The 19,808-nt window shown below is 39.5% G+C and overlaps 1 protein-coding gene across 10 annotated transcripts in view; it reads left to right on the forward strand.

Moving 5' to 3' along the window:
- LOC122559687 (suppressor of tumorigenicity 7 protein homolog) overlaps window positions 1-19,808 on the forward strand; it is a 202,549-nt gene that overhangs the window by 136,910 nt on the left and 45,831 nt on the right. For 5 of the 10 annotated variants that reach the window (XM_043709574.1, XM_043709572.1, XM_043709573.1 and 2 more), the window contains exons 6-10: window positions 5,016-5,091; window positions 5,336-5,413; window positions 8,995-9,149; window positions 14,827-14,924; window positions 16,336-16,450. In XM_043709574.1, the coding sequence (XP_043565509.1) occupies window positions 5,016-5,091; window positions 5,336-5,413; window positions 8,995-9,149; window positions 14,827-14,924; window positions 16,336-16,450 (522 nt within the window). The remainder of the gene's footprint in view (window positions 1-5,015; window positions 5,092-5,335; window positions 5,414-8,994; window positions 9,150-14,826; window positions 14,925-16,335; window positions 16,451-19,808) is intronic. The other 5 variants (XM_043709575.1, XM_043709582.1, XM_043709579.1 and 2 more) reach the window with 1 other exon arrangement.

Consider the following 19,808-nt stretch of genomic DNA (forward strand, 5'->3'; position numbering starts at 1 on the left):
TCTTGTTAATTGTCATATGAGCGCAAGACAAAAAAGCTTTGACACGATGTCTTTTTTTCTTGACAATACTCAAATTCTGTACTACCAATTGACCAAATTCTACTGGAGTGTGGAATTGGAAATTTTTTTTGCTACCATTCTACCTACATTGATTCTTGTACAACTATAGCAAAATCTTACTACTCATTTGTGTTGGATGGTGATCTTGTTTCTCTGTGTGATAGCTTTGAATAAATATTGTATTTATTGAAATGATCCATGTTGTGCAATTTGATAATTCGCCCATAAATAGTGTAAATGTCAGCAACTGCATTTCTGTTAACTGACTGGATGTGCTAAACTCAGAATATTTCTCTGTCTATTTTACCAAACTACTTTTAATCAAAATAAAAGCCAAAGAGCTGCAGGTGCAGGAAATCAGAAAGAAAAACCGAAATTGCTGGAAAACCTCAGCAGATGTGGCAGCATCTGTGGAGAGAAAGCAGAGTTCACGTTTCTAGTCCAGTGGTCCACAGAAGGTCCTGCCAGACCTGCAGTGATTTTCCAGCAATTTCTGTTTTGTTTGTACTTTTAATCATGATTAATAATAACTCCTACTAAACAAATACATCCTTCCAAATTTGAAAAGATGTATATCACATAGCAGCATAAAAAAGAATATGGGGCGGGGGGGGGCTTAGAAAATCAGAAAAACAAAGCAAGTCAATTTTTTGAATAATGTTACTGTTTGCCTAGATTTCATGACCAGCAATGAAGTGACAGTGCTCACTGCTGATTTCCAAGAAAACTGCCCACAAATGTCTCAATCTGTGTGATATGCATTATTCCTTTTCTGGTGCCTGACTCAAACTGACACCGAGTCAAAAAGTTCTGTTGCAATCATGACATTATCAACTTGGATTAGCAGTAATTCACTTTGAAACTTTTTGACAGACAGCAAACCAGAAAATTAAAATGCATTGACTAACTTGTACTTTTAATTAACTTATACAAAGTGTGAAATAAATGATTGGGACATAACACAAGATTAAAGTAGAAGCTGAAATATCATAAATATGTGAAATATCTTTATCAAAATACAGATATTTGACATTGCAGCAAATATAACATTAGTTTTTCATGATGTGTTAGCAGTAAGAAACTTAATACATCTTTAAAAGTTCAGTTATTCAGTGCCATGTAGCTGTAAGTGTAGGAATAGAAGTATAGAGAGGAAGATTGCATGACTGGAGAGATGGTACCAGAGGGAGGGCTTTTGATTCGTGAGGCATTGGGACTGTTTTTGGTTGGGGGGGGTGAGAACACTACAATTTGGATGGATTACATCTGAACAGAGAGAACCAACATCCTCGTGGGATGATCAGCTAATGCTACTTGGTCGGTTTCAAACTGGATTGGCAGGGGTATAAAATCCTGACAAGTAGTTTGGTGGAGACAGAAGCTGAGATGGAATTAGACGTTAAAACGCAAGGAAGTGAGTCTGAAAGGCAGAAGAAACATTGGTAGGTCAGAGAGAAGTGAGCTTACCAAGACAAAATGGAATGTATTCTAATGCAAGGAGGCTGCCACGTAAGATATATGACCTGCAAGCATAGATAGGCACATGGGAGTATGATATTATAGCTATGACTGAGACTTGACTGAAATATTGGGAGCTCAGCATTCCTATTTACAGGGTATTGAAACGAGATAGAAAGGGAGATAAAAGAGGAGGTTGCAATAGTGATTAAGGAATCGAACAATGAGGAAGGACAGTTCATCAAATGAGGCCATAGGGATTGGAATAAAATACACAAGCAGGATGAAAACACTGTTGGCTCTGTACTTTAGTCCCCTAAACAGTCAGGAAGAGATAGCGAATCAGACATGTAATCAAATTTTGCAGGAATTCCAATATATTAGGGCATTAATTATAGGGAATTTTAAGCACCCAGATATTAATTAGAATAGTTTTTGGATGCAAGTTAGGGATGGAAAGTTCTGATAGGAGATTTTTTTTTAGCCAGAACTTTGCTCACAAAGGAAGGGGTTGGTTCTGGAACTAATATTCAGAAATAAATGGGCAGATAGAAGACGCATAACTAGGGGAACATTTTGGATATCGTAACCATAACTCAACAGATCTAAAGTAGTTATGGAAAAGGGTAAGGATGGGCCAGGGATCGGAGTTCTACTGGGGAATATCTAATTTTGCTTAAGGTAAGATACAGTTTAGCCCAAATGGACTGAGAGCTGCTACTTGCAAATAAAACTGTATCAGAGCAGTGGGAAATATTTAAGGAAGCAATAGCAAGAATTCAGGGTAAATTAATTCCTGTAAAGACAAAGAGTGGGACCAAAATTGAATGTCAAGAGACGTAAAGGCTATAATTAAGAAATAATATTAAGACAAATATATAGGGGTTCAAGATGGCAGAATCCCTAAACATGTGGGGGAGGGATCTTAAAAGGAAATTAAGAAAACAAAGCAAGTGCGTGAGAAAGCACTGACAAGTCACAAAAGGGTTATTTAAATATATAAAATGCAAGAGAATAGCTATGGAAAAAATAAGGCAATCTGTGTGTGGATCAAGGAGACGTAGGCACAATTCTCAATGAATGCTTTGTGTCAGTCTTCACAATGGATGCAGATACAGATGTCAGGATTGTGAAATGTTAGAAGAAATTAACATAGAAAGAAGAGTTACTGACGGATTTAACAGCCTATAGATTGGATAAATCTTTAGGTTTAGGTAAATCAAAACCATCCTTAAAACCTAGTCTACTAATCATACCCTCACTTTTTCATAAACCTTTGTGATTGCCTTTAGGCACTCCATAAATGAAGGATGCCACCACCATCTGCACCAAGCAACATCTCAGCTCCATAGCTTCCACCATGGCCTAAAGTCATTCTTTAACACCCCCCACCTTATCATCTCACTTATCTCCTCTTCATTTTCTTATCAATCAGAGTCTGTGGGATCACCAGTAAATCCAGCATTGTTGATCATCATCAATTACTGATAGAATGTGCTGATACACTGCTGTCTTGAATACAATTGTATGGCTTAGTCAGCCATTTCAAGGGCAAATAACTGCATTTATGATGAAAGCTTCTGTCTCCAGACTTTTGGATTACTAGTCCAGCAATATAACTGCCAAACTCTTCAAGACAGTTCAAAACAGTTAGTGAGACCACTTCTGGAGTATTGCATACAGTTCTGGTCACCCTGATATAGGAAAGATGTTATTAAACTGGAACAAATGCAGAAACATTTACTAAGATGTTACTGGTACTGAATGATTTGGGTTATAAAGAGAAGTGGAAGGCTGGGACTTTTTTACCTGGAGCATAGGAGGCTGAGGGGTGATGTTATAGAGGTTTATAAAATCGAGAGGTATAACTAAGTCTTTTGAATAGCCAAAGTCTTTCCCCGAGGGTGGGGGAGTCGAAAACTAGAGAGCATCAGTTTAAGGTGAGAGAGTGGCATATGTATGGAATGAACTGCCAGAGGAAGCAGTAGAGATGGGTACAGTTACGACATATAAAAAACATTTAGATAGGTACATGAAGAGGGAGGACTTTTTGTGACTGGATGTCTGCTTCCTGTGGGGTTCCACAGGGCTCAGTGATGGAACACTTGCTGTTTGTGGTCTACATTAAAGATGGGAACTTATATATAGTGGTCATGATCAAGAAATTCACAATGCCAAAAAAATTGGCAGGGTGATAAATAGTTCCAAGCAAAACTAAAGCTGAGCGTATTAGATATTGCTGAGTAAATGCCACTTTATAGCAGTGTTAACATCTCCTTCTATTACTTTGCTGCTAATGGGGAGAAATCTGAGAGAGTGGTGATTGCTGGCTTGGATCCTGTACTTTGATAATATCATATAACTAAATGGCCTAAAATAGAAGCAGTTCTGTTGGAATTGCATTTATTAAATTGCTTGGTTTTATTTCTCTATTTTTTAGATTAGATTACATTACAGTGAGGAAACAGGCCCTTCGGCCCAACAAGTCCACACCGACCCGCCGAAGCGCAACCCACCCATACCCCTACATTTACCCCTTTACCTAACACTACGGGCAATTTAGCATAGCCAATTCACCTGACCTGCACATCTTTGGACTGTGGGAGGAAACCGGAGCACCCGGAGGAAACCCACGCAGACACGGGGAGAACGTGCAAACTCCACACAATCAGTCGCTTGAGGCGGGAATTGAACCCGGGTCTCCAGCGCTGTGAGGCAGCAGTGCTAACCACTGTGCCACCGTGCCGCCCACGGTGCCGCCACGCCCAAGATCTTAGTTAAGATCTTAACTAAAGAAGCTGTACTTAGTGCCATCTTAGGTAGAAAGGTACCTAGCAATGAAGACGTATACATTTTTCACTGTATCTTTAGGTATATGTGACAATAAAGCTAATTCAATTCAATTTAAACACAACCGTGCTCATCTTTCAAATTGCTAACCTACAAGGCATTGTATTATTCTTTAGCAAGGGCTGCAGTTTTATGTAGGAATTGGGTGCTTGATTCAGTGAAATGCTGTGATCAGGGCAATGAAGCTAACCTAAAGGTTAATTTAGCCTCATTATTTGTGATTTTCATTTGCTGTGGCCCATTTAGTATTCCATTGAATTAAAAACTACTAAAGTTATTGTGTTAAAAATCACACAACACCAGGTTATAATCCAGCAGTGCATTTTATTTGGAAGCACTAGTTTTCAAAGTGCTGCCTCTTCATCAAGAGTAAGAGGCAGTGCTTCAAAAGCTAGTGCTACCGAATAAACCTGTTGGACTATAACTTGGTGTTGTGTAATTTTTAACTTTGTCGACCTCAGTACAACACTGGCTCCTCATGAAAATCATTGAGTTTAAATAGGTCAGTGCCACATTTGATGAAGTTCAGCTGGAACTTCTTTATAGATTAATGACAGAGAAAGGTGGGAAAGTTTTCAAATCCCAGAGATGAGTTCCATCTCGTAATTAATTTTGTTTTAAAAGATGCTGTTGTTCTGTTTGAACAGTAATGCAGAAAGCTTGGAGAGAGAGGAACCCACAAGCAAGAATTTCAGCAGCACATGAAGCCTTAGAGTTAAATGAGTGAGTGACTTTTTTTGTATTTGGGCTCAATTCCCTTTTCACTTAATCTGTTTCAGCGATTCAGTGTGTATTCCTAACATGTCATTTCTACCTTGTATTTCTATACACCGTTTTTTTTCTAAGCAATGTATTTTACAAATACCATAAGGGTGAGCGATTGTTTTATGCTGATGATCAACTTCTGTACAGTTTTATGTTTCCACTGTGTCTGTTCTGATCAGACCCCTGTCCACTTTTCATCCAGGGTATTTTACCATTGGCGTCCGCTGCTAGAGCCGCTGCAAGCAAAGAGAAGGACCCAAAATGGAATAAACTTCACAATGTATGTTCTTAAAAAATCACCTGGGAGTGATTTCAAGGCTGTGATCTTAGCTCAAAAATAGGATGGGCTCTGCTCTTGTGATTTGCAACATTATCTGAGTTACTCAAAGAAACAATGGCTCCTTAATCACTCCTCGGTGTCATTATTCCCTAATTCACTTTTTTTACTTTGGCATCACATCAGCCTGTCTGAGACTTATACAATCTGGCACTATTATTTAATTCACTCACTCTGGTCCTGTTCTATAGAGGTTTTTTGACATCATCGCAGTCACAGAACTATTTCAGTATTTGATTTCTCAGCTGCTCATCAACATGTGTACATTACCAATAACAGCAAGCAGCACCTGTTCGGCATGACAATGTGTCCCTGTGTGCAAGTGAAGAAGGAATTAACCTCTCTATGACTTGTTTGCGTAACCATTTCACTTGACTAGTCATTAAAATGTTCATTGACAATTGCAGTTGGCAGAGCTCTACTATTGAATATTACTCCGCTTGGTATTTCAAGTATTGCTGATATCCTGCAATGTATCAGTATACATATAATGGGCTGAATGGCCTTCTACTGCACTGTAACAATACTGTGATTCTGTTTTATTCTAGGCTCAAACATTCCACTCTCAAGGTAGATAATTCTTTCCCATTTAAATGACCACTTAGCATTCTTCAGGTGTGAACTTGTACGGTTAAACCTGGGTTTTTAAAATTGGAACTTTATTGTTGGAACAGCACAGCAGGTCAGGCAGCATCCAGGGAACAGGAGATTCGACGTTTCGGGCACAGGAAGAAGGGCCTGTGCCCGAAACGTCGAATCTCCTGTTCCCTGGATGCTGCCTGACCTGCTGTGCTGTTCCAGCAATAAAGTTTCAACTTTGATCTCCAGCATCTGCAGACCTCACTTTCTCCTTTTTTAAATTGGAGTTGGAGTCAAAGCAAAAGGGAAATCTCGCCCTGAGTTAACTGGATATCCAACAGAGCATTTGATTTCATACTTATCACATTTCCAAGCAAAACTGCCACTTACAAAGCTTTCAGAAAACTTAGCCATAATATTTTTAGCTTCAATTGCACTTCCTCCTTTCTAATCTTTTAGACTTGTGACTTGGTAAACAGGGTGAAATTGTCACTGTATTTTGATTCTTAAACAGTAACTCTTAACAATTTCCCTGGATCTGAATATTTTTTGTCATCGTTTTTTGAAGAGAAAATTTAGCTTCATTGTTCCGTATACCTTGTATATCTGTGTTTAATTTTATATAAAATTATATACCATATATTTTCTTCACTGTCATCCTAATTACCCTTTTATGTAACTCACGATGTCTCTGTTGCACTTGGGATTCATCTTATAAGAATTACAAATATTCTCAAATTAAATTAAAGAATTTATCAGAGTTACTGTAATCTAGTGGTTATGGTACTAAATTAACAGCTTAGAAAACATGAATTCAAATCCCACCATGAGAGGTCATGATGTGTATTCTGTAAATTTTGGTGATTTTGGGGATGCTGGTTCATGTCGATGGCTAGTTCAGATTAATGCCAGCAATAAGGGTTTGATTTTACTTTGCTAAAGTAAACTTGGAAATTGCCTCCCCATCCTGTTTCTGAGAGTGGAACATAGTGGCAAACCAAGCCTTGTCAAAAAGCCACCAAGGAATGACCTCAAGATGAGGCAAGAGCAGAAAATGAGCTAAACACCTGTCTTTGGGCAGGGCACATGAATAAACAAACTAGGAAACCAATCATTAAAAGTTATGAAAATTCAGCCAATGTCCTTCAGAGAGGGAACCTGAAATTTCTGTCCAGTGTGGTTTGTCCTAAACTATGACGCATTCTGGTGTGATCTGCACAGAGTATTCAGAGTGACCAGGCATTCTTATGAATGCAGTTTGCCAGCACTGCAGCTCTTCTGGAAACAAATAATTATATTTTAAAAATAATTCTTGAGGGATTTAGCCACTGTTTAGACAGACTTAATTGAATCACTGCACTCCTAACTGTACTATAAATTGCTTTTAACTCTTTCTTTTCCTGTAAGGAATATACTTTTCACTTGTGCTATGATATTGTTTTGCCTAAGCAGGATTTGTTAAGCTCTTGAAATTGCAGGTATTCAGACTAAAGCCTAGATTGACCGATACATGATGATATGTGCATTTTTTTGATCTCCATGTTTATGGAAGGATTAAATTGGAGTCAATACAGTAGAGGTTCACTAGCTTGTTTCCTGCAATGAAAGGCTGAGTAAATTGGGCTTATCATCTTTGGGTTTTAAAGAAAAGGTGACCTTGTTAAAACATATAAGAAGGGACCTGACAGGATGAACTCTGAAAGATTGGTTTATTCTTTTACTATCTCTTATGTTGTTGTGATTTTGGAATAACTATAGTTTTTTTTTAAATACACACACACACTAATGAATATCATATACCTTATTCAGCATGTAGTTACGAGCCAAGATGAAGATAATCAATTTGTTCAACAATCAATCTGAATTCTGAAACCTTTCATTCTTGCAACAGGCAGTTTTATGTATAGTACTTCCAAATCTAACCAATTTGAATTGCTTTATTTCATGGTTCTGGCCAGTGTACATTAGGGGCAAGCTTTCATAAGCCTGCATCAAACAAAACCTCAGGCCTAAAATGAGAAGCTAATTGAATGCCATGGATATTTTGAGTTTTTCCTTCCTTTATGAAGCTGATGATATTTGATTGGCTTAAGTTCTGTGAATGCGGTATGGCTCTCACTACTTTGTCCAAGTAGCTGTGAGTTTGTCGACAGTGTCAGCAAGCTGTGCAACAGGAAGGGCAATTTCAGGCATGTACGTCCCTGGAAGTGCCTCATTATTGACAGTTTTGGTATTTTCCAACAATTGGACTGGATAATTATCCAGAATGGGAGTTGTACTTGTTCTTTGCCTTTTTCACTCAGTGGGGACAGAGGCTTGTTCTAGCTGACCAATGACTGCATTTTATTAGCGGCTAACTCAGCATAGATTTGGAGTGGAAATTGACAGATTTTGGCCATACGCTGTTTTAAAAAAAAACAAATTTAAAGACAGATGCATTCAAGTAAAAGCAAAGTACTGCAGGTGCTGAAATAAAAATAGAAAAAAAAGTCTTCTTAAAGAAAAATTATATTGGACTCAAAACATTAAGTCTGTTTATCTCCACAGATGCTGCCAGATGTGCTGAATTTCTCCAGCACTTCCATTTTTTTTTAAAAGGCATTGGTGATGCTATTATGGCATCAATTTGCGTAATTTCCTGTTTCTTATTTACACCTCTGAATAAATGACATCATCACCTTTCTGCAGGGATGAATGTAGTCTTTTAGGGAGCCGATCACTGGATTTTCACTGGCTTATCTGCCAAAGGGTTAGTTCACATGGGAATTGGAACACACTCTCTTGATGCAGAAAAATGGGCATACAGTTTCTATTCAATGCCTAGGACTTTTGCATTTAGCTTAAGGGAAGAAAAACTATTTATGGATGTTACTTCAAAATTTTACCGATGCTGTAGCATCAAGTGAGTCTGTGTCTAATTAGAGTCTAATCTAATCTTTTGGTAGGTGTGCCACTGCCTATATTCTTTTGGCTGAAGAAGAAGCCACTACTATTGTGGAAGCAGAACGACTTTTTAAACAGGCACTGAAAGCAGGGGAGGTTTGTTATAGGCGTAGCCAACAACTGCAACACCATGGAGCTCAGTATGAAGCACAGCACAGTAAGTACCATGCAACCAGTTTAAACCTCTTGTTTTGATGACCAGCAATCTAATCTGTAGTTTGCTTCACTTACTTAATTTCTTGGAGTTGCTGAGTAGTTGATTGTGTCATTATTATAAGGGGAGAGATAAATAAGAAATATAAATCACTTCTCATGGATTACCTGGGGATTATCACCGATAGTCCTGCAGAAGATAGGTTGCCCAGTTTCTTGGCAGCAGAGTCCTGAGGGCCAGGGAGTTGCTAAAAATGTGCAAAGAAAATATTTTTTATTTGAAAATACTTCACCAGTCTCACTGCTTGCCAGTTAGGTTCAGCTATATCAATTACTGCTCCTACAGCCTGCTATAGAGTTGAAGAAGACCAAGTAACTACTTTTTCTATATCAATGTCAAAGAAAACATTAAAAGCAAACTTTTCTATCATTTGTTAAATGGAAGACCATGGAAGCATGAGTTTAGAAGACTGAGAGGGGATCTGATTGAGACGTATAAGATTATTAAAGGATTGGACACTCTGGAGACAGGAAACATGTTTCCGCTGATGGGTGAGTCCCGAACCAGAGGACACAGCTTAAAAATAAGGGGTAGGCCATTTTGGACAGAGATGAGGAGAAACTTCTTCACCCAGATAATGGTGGGTGTGTGGAATGCTCTGCCCCAGAAGGCAATGGAGGCCCAGTCTCTGGAATCGTTTAAGAAAGAGTTGGATACAGCTCTCAAGGATAGTGGAATTAAGGGCTTTGGAGATAAGGCAGGAACAGGATACTGATTGAGGATGATCAGCCATGATCATAAAGAATGGTGATGCAGGCTCGAAGGGCAGAATGGCCTACTCCTGCACCTATTGTCTATAACTTGAAGAGAGACTGGAATTTTGTCAATTTGAAGTGTGTGAGATTCTGTCATTAAGTTTTAAAAGTTCTTTCATGCCAATGTTTGTTATCCATCCCTGTTTGCCCAGGGAGAAGTTGGCTCACCACTACCTTCTTGAATACGGTTCATCTAAAGTAAGAACACCCACAGTGTTGTAAAAAGGGAATTTCTGCATTTTGTCCCAATGACATTGTAGGATCAGTGACTATGGTTTCATGTCAGGGGAACTTGTGGCTGGCAGTATTTTGTGGCATGCCCTTTTCTTCTGGGTGTTTGAGGTCCCAGATTTGGAAGGTGCTGTTGAAAGAGGCTTGTCCAGCAATACACCTTGCAGATGGTACACATTTGCTGTCACTGTGAGGCAGTGGTAGAGGGAGTCAATGTTTAAGATGATGAATAGAATGCCAATCAACAGGCTGCTTTGTCTTAGTTGACATTGAGCTTTTCAAGTGTTGTTGGAGCTGCATCCACCTCAGCAAAGTGAAAGCATTCCTTCACACTCCTGACTTGTGTCTTGTAGATGATGGACAGGCTGTTGATGAGTTAGTTACTGCAGGATTTTCAACCTCTGACTTGCTCATGTAGCCACCGTGTTTAAATAGTGGTCCAATTTGGTTTCAGTTCAATGGTAACTCCCAGGATATTGATAATGGGAGATTCAGTAATGACATTGCCATTAAACACCTTGGAGAGATGGTTAGATTCTCTCTTGATGGATATGGTCATTGCTTGATATTTGTGTGGCGCAAATGTTACTTGTCGCTTCTAAACCCAAGCTTAGTGTTGTCCAAAGTCTTGCAGCATATGGACACAGAGTGCCTCAGTATTTGAGGAACTAGGAGAAAGTGAGGACTGCAGATGCTGGAGAGTCAGAGTCGATGGAAAATGGCACTGGAAAAAGCACAGCAGGTCAGGCAACATCCAAGGAGCAGGACAATCGATGTTTCAGGCATAAGCCTTCATCAGGAATGAAAATTGTGCAATAATTCACAAACACTCCCATTTCTGACCCTCTGATGGAGGGAAGGCCATTGATCAATTGAAGATGGTTGTGCTTAGGACATTACCCTGAATAACTCTTGCCGTGATGTCCTGTGGTTGAGATATTGCATTCCAACAATCATAACCATCTTCTTGTGTTCTGGGTTTGGCTCCAGCCAGTGGAAAGTTGTTACCCTGATTCCATTGACCTCAGTTTTACTAAGGCTCTTTGATGTCAAAGTTCAGCTCTTTTGTTCATGTTTAGACTAAGGCTGTGGTGATATCAGGAGCTAAGATGCCCTGGCAGAATCCAAACTGAGTATCTGTGAGCAGATTATTTCTGAAGAAGTGTCACTTGATAATATTGTCAATGCCATTTCTATCTTTTTGCTGATCATTGAGATTTACCCGATGGGATGGTAATGGTCAGGTTGGATTTGTCCTACATTTAATGTACTGGACATATCTGGGTGTTTTTCCATATTGTTGCATATATGTCAATGTTGTAACTGTATTAGAATAACTTGGCTAGGATCACAAATCTTCAGCACTACTGTCAGAATGCTGTCATGTCCATTGCCTTTGCAGTATTTATACCTTCAACTGTTTCTTGATATCATCACATGGAGCAAAATTGGCTGAAGACTGGCAGTTTGAACACTGGGAAGCTCAGGACAAGCTGAAGATAGATTATCCACTCAGCACTTCTGGCTGAAGATGATTTCGGATGTTTCAGCCTTCTGCACTAGCATGCTTTGCTCCCTTCTTAATCGAAGATAATGATACTTGGAGAGTCTCTTCCTCCTGTTTAATCATCCACCACCATTCATGATCGACGTGACAAGACTGCAGAGCTTTAGTTTTATCCATTGTTTGTAATATTACACACCTCTGTTTATTGCATGCTGCTTCTGCTGTTTAGCATGCTTGTAATCCTGTGTTATAGCTTCATTTGGGAATGGATGAAGATGTCCTTGAAATAAAAGCTTGGAAGATGGAGATTCTTCACTTAGAAACTCGCTTCTACATATTTTTATGGGATGGACTGGAGCATCATGTGTTTTCTTGCTTTTCATTAGTAATTCATTGAGGCATGATTTGAGATATTAATACCAATCAATGCATATACTGTTGCTTGTTGAAAGAGTTGAACCTGATCAAATGTAAGAATGATTTCATTCAAAAAATGCGTAACTACATTGAATCTTGACTAAATACTCCTTACTAATTTGGCAGTTGACTGATGTGACCTGTAGCCTCTTGGTCTGAGGTAGCTGCTCATTTACGCTTCATTCAGGAAATTTGGAAGGAAGTCATTGATTATTATTTTTTTGGAATTGAGATGTTGTGATATTGAATATTAAAGCATTTGCTGTGTGGTTACAGGCCAATTAAATAATTCTTGTGTTAATTTGGAACCACTGGTGTATTCTATACTGAATCTGTAGGGAAATGGCAGTAAATGATTTATCACTAATTGCATATTACTTAAGTGACTCACTTATGGAAATTATGCCTTACTTCATTTCTCTCCATCACATGTCATATATTGATTTTATTTAAGTAAGTATTTTCGCAACAGCTTTTAAGAAAATTCAGAGAAAGTTCCTGATTCTATCATGTTAGATTCTGTGCTATTTAGAAAAGAAAATCTTGTTTTCAAGGTTATCAATTAAGGAAGCCTTGTCTCTAATTACCTGTTCCTACAACTAATTTAAAAGCAACATGCAGAGGAGTCTGGGGAGTAGATATCTGTCGCAACCTTTGTGAGGTAGTGGTTTGTAACATGAACTGTTTGAAGCAAGAAAGAAATGAGAAAAGACTAATTCCAAACAAGGAGATATTGACAGAATGTAGGATGGAGTGTTCTGCTACATTGACAGATATTCCTGGTTATAATCTCTTTATTATTATATTAAGAAACACTTCAGCTTTTCCATTTTTCCCCAAGTAAACGTGTCCATCATTACTCTGAGGTGTAATGCTGATGTGCTAGATAGATAATGTGAAAATGCCCACATTTATTTATTTTGCTTCCCACTTCTAATCCTGTCCAATCCCAGTAAATTATCAAATGAGTGCACTTCTGAATAATTAGGTGAGAAAGATTGTTAAATGGAAACCTTGTAAAGTCCTCACATCCTTTCATGCCAGACTCGTTACCTGGCTCATAGCTGTTAATTCAGATTAAGTGATAAAAAGGAAATGAGCCACTTGAGTATGGAATGCATCTTTGAAGTGTTCTGGACAAGACAGGTTTCGTATTCTCTTTGACACCAGTTTGTACAAATTTGTAACAGTTATCAAAAGGAAGGAGAACATGAAGAGAGCACAAACTCAGCTCTCATAATCTGCTAATATAATTGTGAAATCATTTTTCAAAAACTTAGATTGTAGTGCAAATTACTTCTGTAGTTGTCAGTTAACTGAACATAATGGAACGTAGAACAATACAGTACAGAACAGGCCCTTCGGCCCTCGATGTTACGCCGACCTGTGAATTATTCTCAACTCTTCCCCATACACTATCCCAAAATCATCCATATGCATATCTAAGGATTGTTTAAATCTCCCTAATGTGGTTGAGTTGACTACGTTAGCAGGTAGTGCATTCCACGCCCTTACCACTCTCTGCGTAAAGAACCTCCCACTGACATCTGTCTTAAATCTATCACCCCTCAATTTGTAGTTATGCCCCCTCGAACAGGCTGATGTCATCATCCTAGGAAAAAGACTTTCTCTGTCTACCCTTTCTAATCCTCTGATCATCTTGTATGTCTCTATCAAATCCCCTCTTAGCCTTCTTCTTGCCAATGAGAAACAGGTTCAAGTCTCTCAGCCTTTCCCTCCAGACCAGGCAACATCCTGGCAAATCTCCTCTGCACCTTTTCCAATGCTTCCACATCCCCTCTTAGCCTTCTTGCCAATGAGAAACAGGTTCAAGTCTCTCAGCCTTTCCCTCCAGACCAGGCAACATCCTGGCAAATCTCCTCTGCACCTTTTCCAATGCTTCCACATCCTTCCTGAAATTTGAGGACCAGCGCTGTACACAGTATTCCAAGTGTGGCCGCACTAGCGTTTTGTATAGTTGCAGCATGATATTGCGGCTCCAGAACTCAATCCCTCTACGAATGAAACCTAACACACCATATGCCTTCTTAACAATAAAATAATCTTTATCCTTTTATGAAGGGAGGCAATGACCTGGTGGTAATATTGCTGGGCTGTTAATCCAGAGACCTAGGTAATGTTCTGGGGACCTGGGTTCAAATCCCACCTCAGCAGATGGTGGAATTTGAATTCAATAAAACAAAATCTGGGACTAAGGTCCGAGTGATGACTACGAAGCCATTGCCAATTGTCGGAAAAATCCATCTGGTTCAGTTTTAGGGAAGGAGACTGCCATCCTTACTTGCTCTGGGCGACAAGTGATTCCAGACCCACAGTAATGTAGTTGACTCTCAACTACCCTCTGTCCAATTAAGATGCTGGCCTAGCCAGTGACATCATTATTACGTGAATGAATGAAAAAAGGTGCCAAATGTTTTTGTGGACTGCAATATTGTAAAAGTAAATGATATTTTGAGAATGTTAGACATTTTCCAGGTACCGTAAGGATTCATTTACAATATGCGTTGACAGAAGTTGATGAAACAAACTTATTTTTCTTTATACTGGGTTTGGTGCAGGAAAGTAATTGAAGGTTGAAGGAGGAATAGGTTCGAGGCGCTGGCTGGCCAGTTTCTGCTTATGGATTAGATAAATTATTTTACTGACTGCTGCAAACATATTTGTTCACACGGGATTGTCTGTCTTTCAGGGAGGGACACAAACGTGTTAGTTTACATTAAGAGAAGATTGGCAATGTGTTCAAGAAAACTGGGAAGGACAAGAGAAGCAGTAAAAATGATGCGGGATGTGAGTAAAAATTGACGTTATCAGAATAATCCGAGTGTGGCTGATCGCACATGATCATCTGTTTAAAAGGACTGAAATGACGATTGGAAAGGTGGACTATCCCTAATTCAGTCAGGAACGTGGAGGCAACATTTTTTAAAGAGCCATAGTTGGGGGGGGCGACACCAAATTGGCTCGTAATTTTCTGCCAGGTTGCAGGCAGCTTCCTGCCTCTATCCCATTTGGAATGTGTCAAGTCAGTGGATAAACAGTTACCTGCCTGTAATCAATATGTAGCCGATTAGGCACCAATATTAAGGTCACACTGCCAATGACAGCTGGAATTTTTCATTGAGCATGGATGATCCCCACTATATGAGGCTAAAGCACTGCCCAGAGATGGGAAACGGTTTCTTGGCAACAGACCAAGGGGCATGCACCCAATCAACCATTTTCCACACTCAAGAGTAGTGGACTGGCCTGTTTTAATTTCACCTTTTGAAAAAGTGTTCTGGGGAAGCTTTCGATTTGAGGCGTTCTCCCTCATTTGTCTACATTAGCTTCTTCAACCTGTGAAGGTGGTGCTGCCAAACCCTCAGAACTGAAAGGTCTTTTATTGACCCTGCAGTCACAGGGTCCCAGTCCCTGTGCTTAATTATTCCCTCGACAATAATGGGCCATTATGTTGTCTATCAGGTGTCAGTGCAGTCTGAGGTTGGGACATGCACCCATGCATCCAGTCTCAGAACTAGAATCCAGCCCAACATTACTGGTCCCAGTAGCCATTTTAAGCTGACGTGAACCCTGGAACACTCCAAGCTTTATCCTGTTGTAACAATATTGCTCCTAGAATTTGACTGAAAAGATACAAAATCAGTGTGACACTATTGACACTTGAAACTCTCCTGTAGTGTTCAACATTTAAAACACAAGCCGAACAAAACGAGCATAATATTGTATTCAAATTATACAAGATTCCCTGATTGCTATTCATTGCTTGTTATGCTTCCATTTAGAACAAGATCTGCAAAGAGTAAAATATTTTGCCTTGCAAAGTATTGCACCAGCCTCCTTTAATGAACCATTGTTACATCAGTATTGTGAGCAATAACTTAACTATTTTAAAGAACTAATTTAAACATTCACATGTGTTGATGGTAGATTTTGGGACATCAACAATCCATTTGAACAAATTAATCCAGCTACATCAGCTATAACATAAATATGCATAGTAAAAACAGAATCCAAACCAAACTTGCATATACAGATATCGATGCCTAATTATTAAAACAATTTGACAAATGTTCTGATCTGTTAAAGGTATATAATCCAAATGTGTCAATTATTCTTAATATATTTATTTTTCGTAAATCTTGAACTTATCGCCTATGGTAGTTCTCAATGTAATTGTAAAATTGATTTTCCTTTATAGCTTATGAAGGAGTTTCCCCTTCTCAGTATGTTCAACATCCATGAAAATTTACTGGAGGCACTTTTAGAGCTACAGGCCTATGCTGACGTGCAAGCTGTTTTAGCCAAATATGACGGTGAGTCCTTGTTACATGTTCAAATCAGAGGATTTTTAAATTCTGGAGGAAAGGCTGGAAATTAGATAGCTTCACAACTGTCATGCCTTTAAATGCAACAAAATGTCCCAAAGCACTTCACTGAAGTGTTAATGAAATTGTCTGCTGTCAAAGAAGTTTGAAAATAATTCTTGGAACTTTTCGTCTCATTGTAGTCTGTTTATATTTTCAGAAGATTTTTCTGAACCTATCCTCCTCAAACTGCTGGGGGCACTGTTTCATAACAATTGGCATCTTTTAAGATCCATATCTGCTTAGCATTTCTTCGTAGGTGGGACTAGACTGTGAGTACTATAAGCTGCTTATTTATTGAAGGTATATCAGTTAAGTTGATCACCATCCACTAATGTAAAGTTTCCAGCTGGTCACTGAATCACCAGTAGGTTTGCAGAGGCTGTAATCTTTTCTCCTCTGTGCCCTGGTACATTGAGACTAACTTTATTTTTCCATTGCTGTTGGTTTAGAGAAGCCTAGGTACCACAAACTTAGGTCAAGCTTAGGAACATTTACCTGAATGGCATGATATAGAATCAAATGTTCCATTCTCCAGCTCAACCACCAGAATTGCTTCTGGAGTTATTTTAATTTAATTTAAGATCCTGGGTAGTGTTGCTAAACAAAGAGACCTTGGAGTTTAGGCTAGTAGTTCCTTGAAAGAGGAGTCGCAAATCGATAGGATAGTGAAACAGGTATTTGGCATGCTTTCCTTTATTGGACCAAGCATTGAGTATAGGAGTTGGGAGTTCATGTTGTTGCTGTACAGAACATTGGTTCGGCCACTGTTGGAATATTTTGTGCAATTCTGGTCTCCCTCCTATCAGAAGGATGTTGTGAAACTTGAAAGTGTTCAGAAAGGATTTATAAGGATGTTGCCAGGGTTGGAGGATTTGAGCTATAGGGAGAGGCTGAGGCTGTTTTCCCTGGAGCATCAGAGGGAAAGGGATGACTTTTTAGATCAGATTAGATTACTTACAGTGTGGAAACAGGCCCTTCGGCCCCAACAAGTCCACACCGACCCACCGAAGCGCAACCCACCCAGACCCATTCCCCGACATTTACTCCTTCACCTAACACTACGGGCAATTTAGCATGGCCAATTCACCTAACCTGCACATTTTTGGACTGTGGGAGGAAACTGGAGCACCCGGAGGAAACCCACGCAGACACGGGGAGAATGTGCAAACTCCACACAGATAGTCGCCTGAGGTGGGAATTGAACCCGGGTCTCTGGCGCTGTGAGGCTAACCACTGTGCCGCCCATACTTTATAGAGGTTTATAAAATCATAAGGGGCATGGATAGGGTAAAGAGACGAGGTATTTTCCTTTAGGTGGGGGAGTCCAGAACTTGAGGGCATAGGTTTAGAGTGAGAGGGGAAAGATTTAATACAGACCTAAGTGTCAACTTTTTCACGCAGAGGGTAGTGTGTGTATGGTATGAGCTGCCAGAGGAAATGGTGGAAGGTGGTACAATTGCAGCATTTAAAAGGCACCTGAATGGGTACATGAATAGGAATATGAATTAGAGCGATATGGGCCAAGTGCTGGCAAATGGAACGAGATTAGGTTAGGATATCTGGTCGGCAAGGATGAGTTTGACCAAAGAATCTGTTTTTGTGCTGTACATCTCTGTGATTCTAATTGCATTTGTGTTGCTTGCCAGAAAGTCTTGAACATTGACCAGAAACTCAACAGGACTAGCCATATAAATATGTTGACTACAAGAGTAGGTCACAGACTAGGAATACTGCAGTGAGTAACTCACCTTCTGACTCCCCAAAGCCTGTCCACCATCTACAAGGCACAGGTCAAGAATGTGATGGGATAGTTACCTGGATGGGTGCAGCTCCAGCAACACTCAAGAAGCTTGATACCACCAGGACAAAGGACCCTGCTCAATTGGCTCCAATGTCCACAAACATTCACTTCCTCCACCACTGATGTAAAGTTTGGGCAAGGTGCACTATCTACAAGGTGCATTGCAGACATTTGCCGAAGATCCTTAGACAGCACCTTCCAAATCCATGACCACTTCCATCAAGAAGCACACACATGGGAAACCACTACCTATGAGTTCCCCTTCAAGCCTCTCACCATCCTGATTGGAAATACATTGTTTATCCTTCACTGTCACTGGGCCAAAATCCTGGAACTCTCTCCCAAAAGTGTTGTGAGTTAGCCAATAGTACATGGAGTTCAGCAGTTCATGAAGGCAGCTTTCTAACACCTTTTGAAGAGCAAGTAGGGGCAAACAATAAATGAAGTGGCCAAGCCAGCAATGCCCACGTCCCACGAGTGAATAAAAGGAAAAGAAATTTACTGCAATTCATAAGTAACCTTATAAAAGTATCATAAACCCTGTGTTATATGCTCCTTTTTAGGTAGGTGTGTTACTGAATAAGCAATCCAGAGATTCCAAAGAATGCGAGTTTAAATCCTATTGTTCCAGTCTGAGAATTCAAATTCAATTTTAAAAATCTGGATCCAAATGTTAGTTTCAGAAAAAGTGTATTTTTTTTCTTCATTCATTCATGGGATGAGGATATCGCTGGCTAGGCAGCTTTTATTGCCCATCCCTGGTTGCTCAGAGGGCAGTAAAGATCCATTGCTGTGGATCTGTAACCCACTTGTAGGCCAGACCAGGTAAGGATGGCAGATTTCCTTCCCTAAAGGACATTAGTGAACCAGATGGGTTTTTTCCGTCAATCGATTCATGATCGTCACTAGATTCTTAATTCTAAATATTTGTTGAATTCACTTGTTGTGGCAGGATTCAAACCTGGGTCCCCAGAACATTATCTGGGTCTCTGGATTAACAGTCCAGTGATAATACCACAAGGCCATCACCTCCCCCTGGACTGGTTGAAAACCAGATAGCTCACTAATGTCCTTTATGGATGGAAAACTGCTGTACTTAGCCGGTCTGACCAAAACATGATTCGAGTTCCTCACCAATGTATTCTTTAACTGCACCATGGTGTGGCCTAGCAAGCCACTTGGTTGTTATCAAACCATATAAAAAAGAATAATTGTGTCAGCTCAGAAAGAAGGTTCACCACCAGCTGCTTCAGGCAATTGGAGATAAGCAATAAATGCTAATCAGCCAGCAATACCTACATGTTGAGGATGAAAAAAAGAAAGAACAGAAAGAGAGATTTTGTTTTTGGAAAGTAAAGAGTTAAGACAAGACAGAATTTTTAATTCTACAAAGGAATGAAAAATATACACAGTTTATTTCACTATAATCAGAAAATAGATTTTTAAATCCATGCAAGACTTCAGATACCCAGGAATATAGTTTCATCCGTAGAATTGACATAA

The sequence above is a fragment of the Chiloscyllium plagiosum genome, chromosome 19, assembly GCF_004010195.1.
Source record: "Chiloscyllium plagiosum isolate BGI_BamShark_2017 chromosome 19, ASM401019v2, whole genome shotgun sequence".
Lineage (NCBI taxonomy): Eukaryota > Metazoa > Chordata > Chondrichthyes > Orectolobiformes > Hemiscylliidae > Chiloscyllium > Chiloscyllium plagiosum.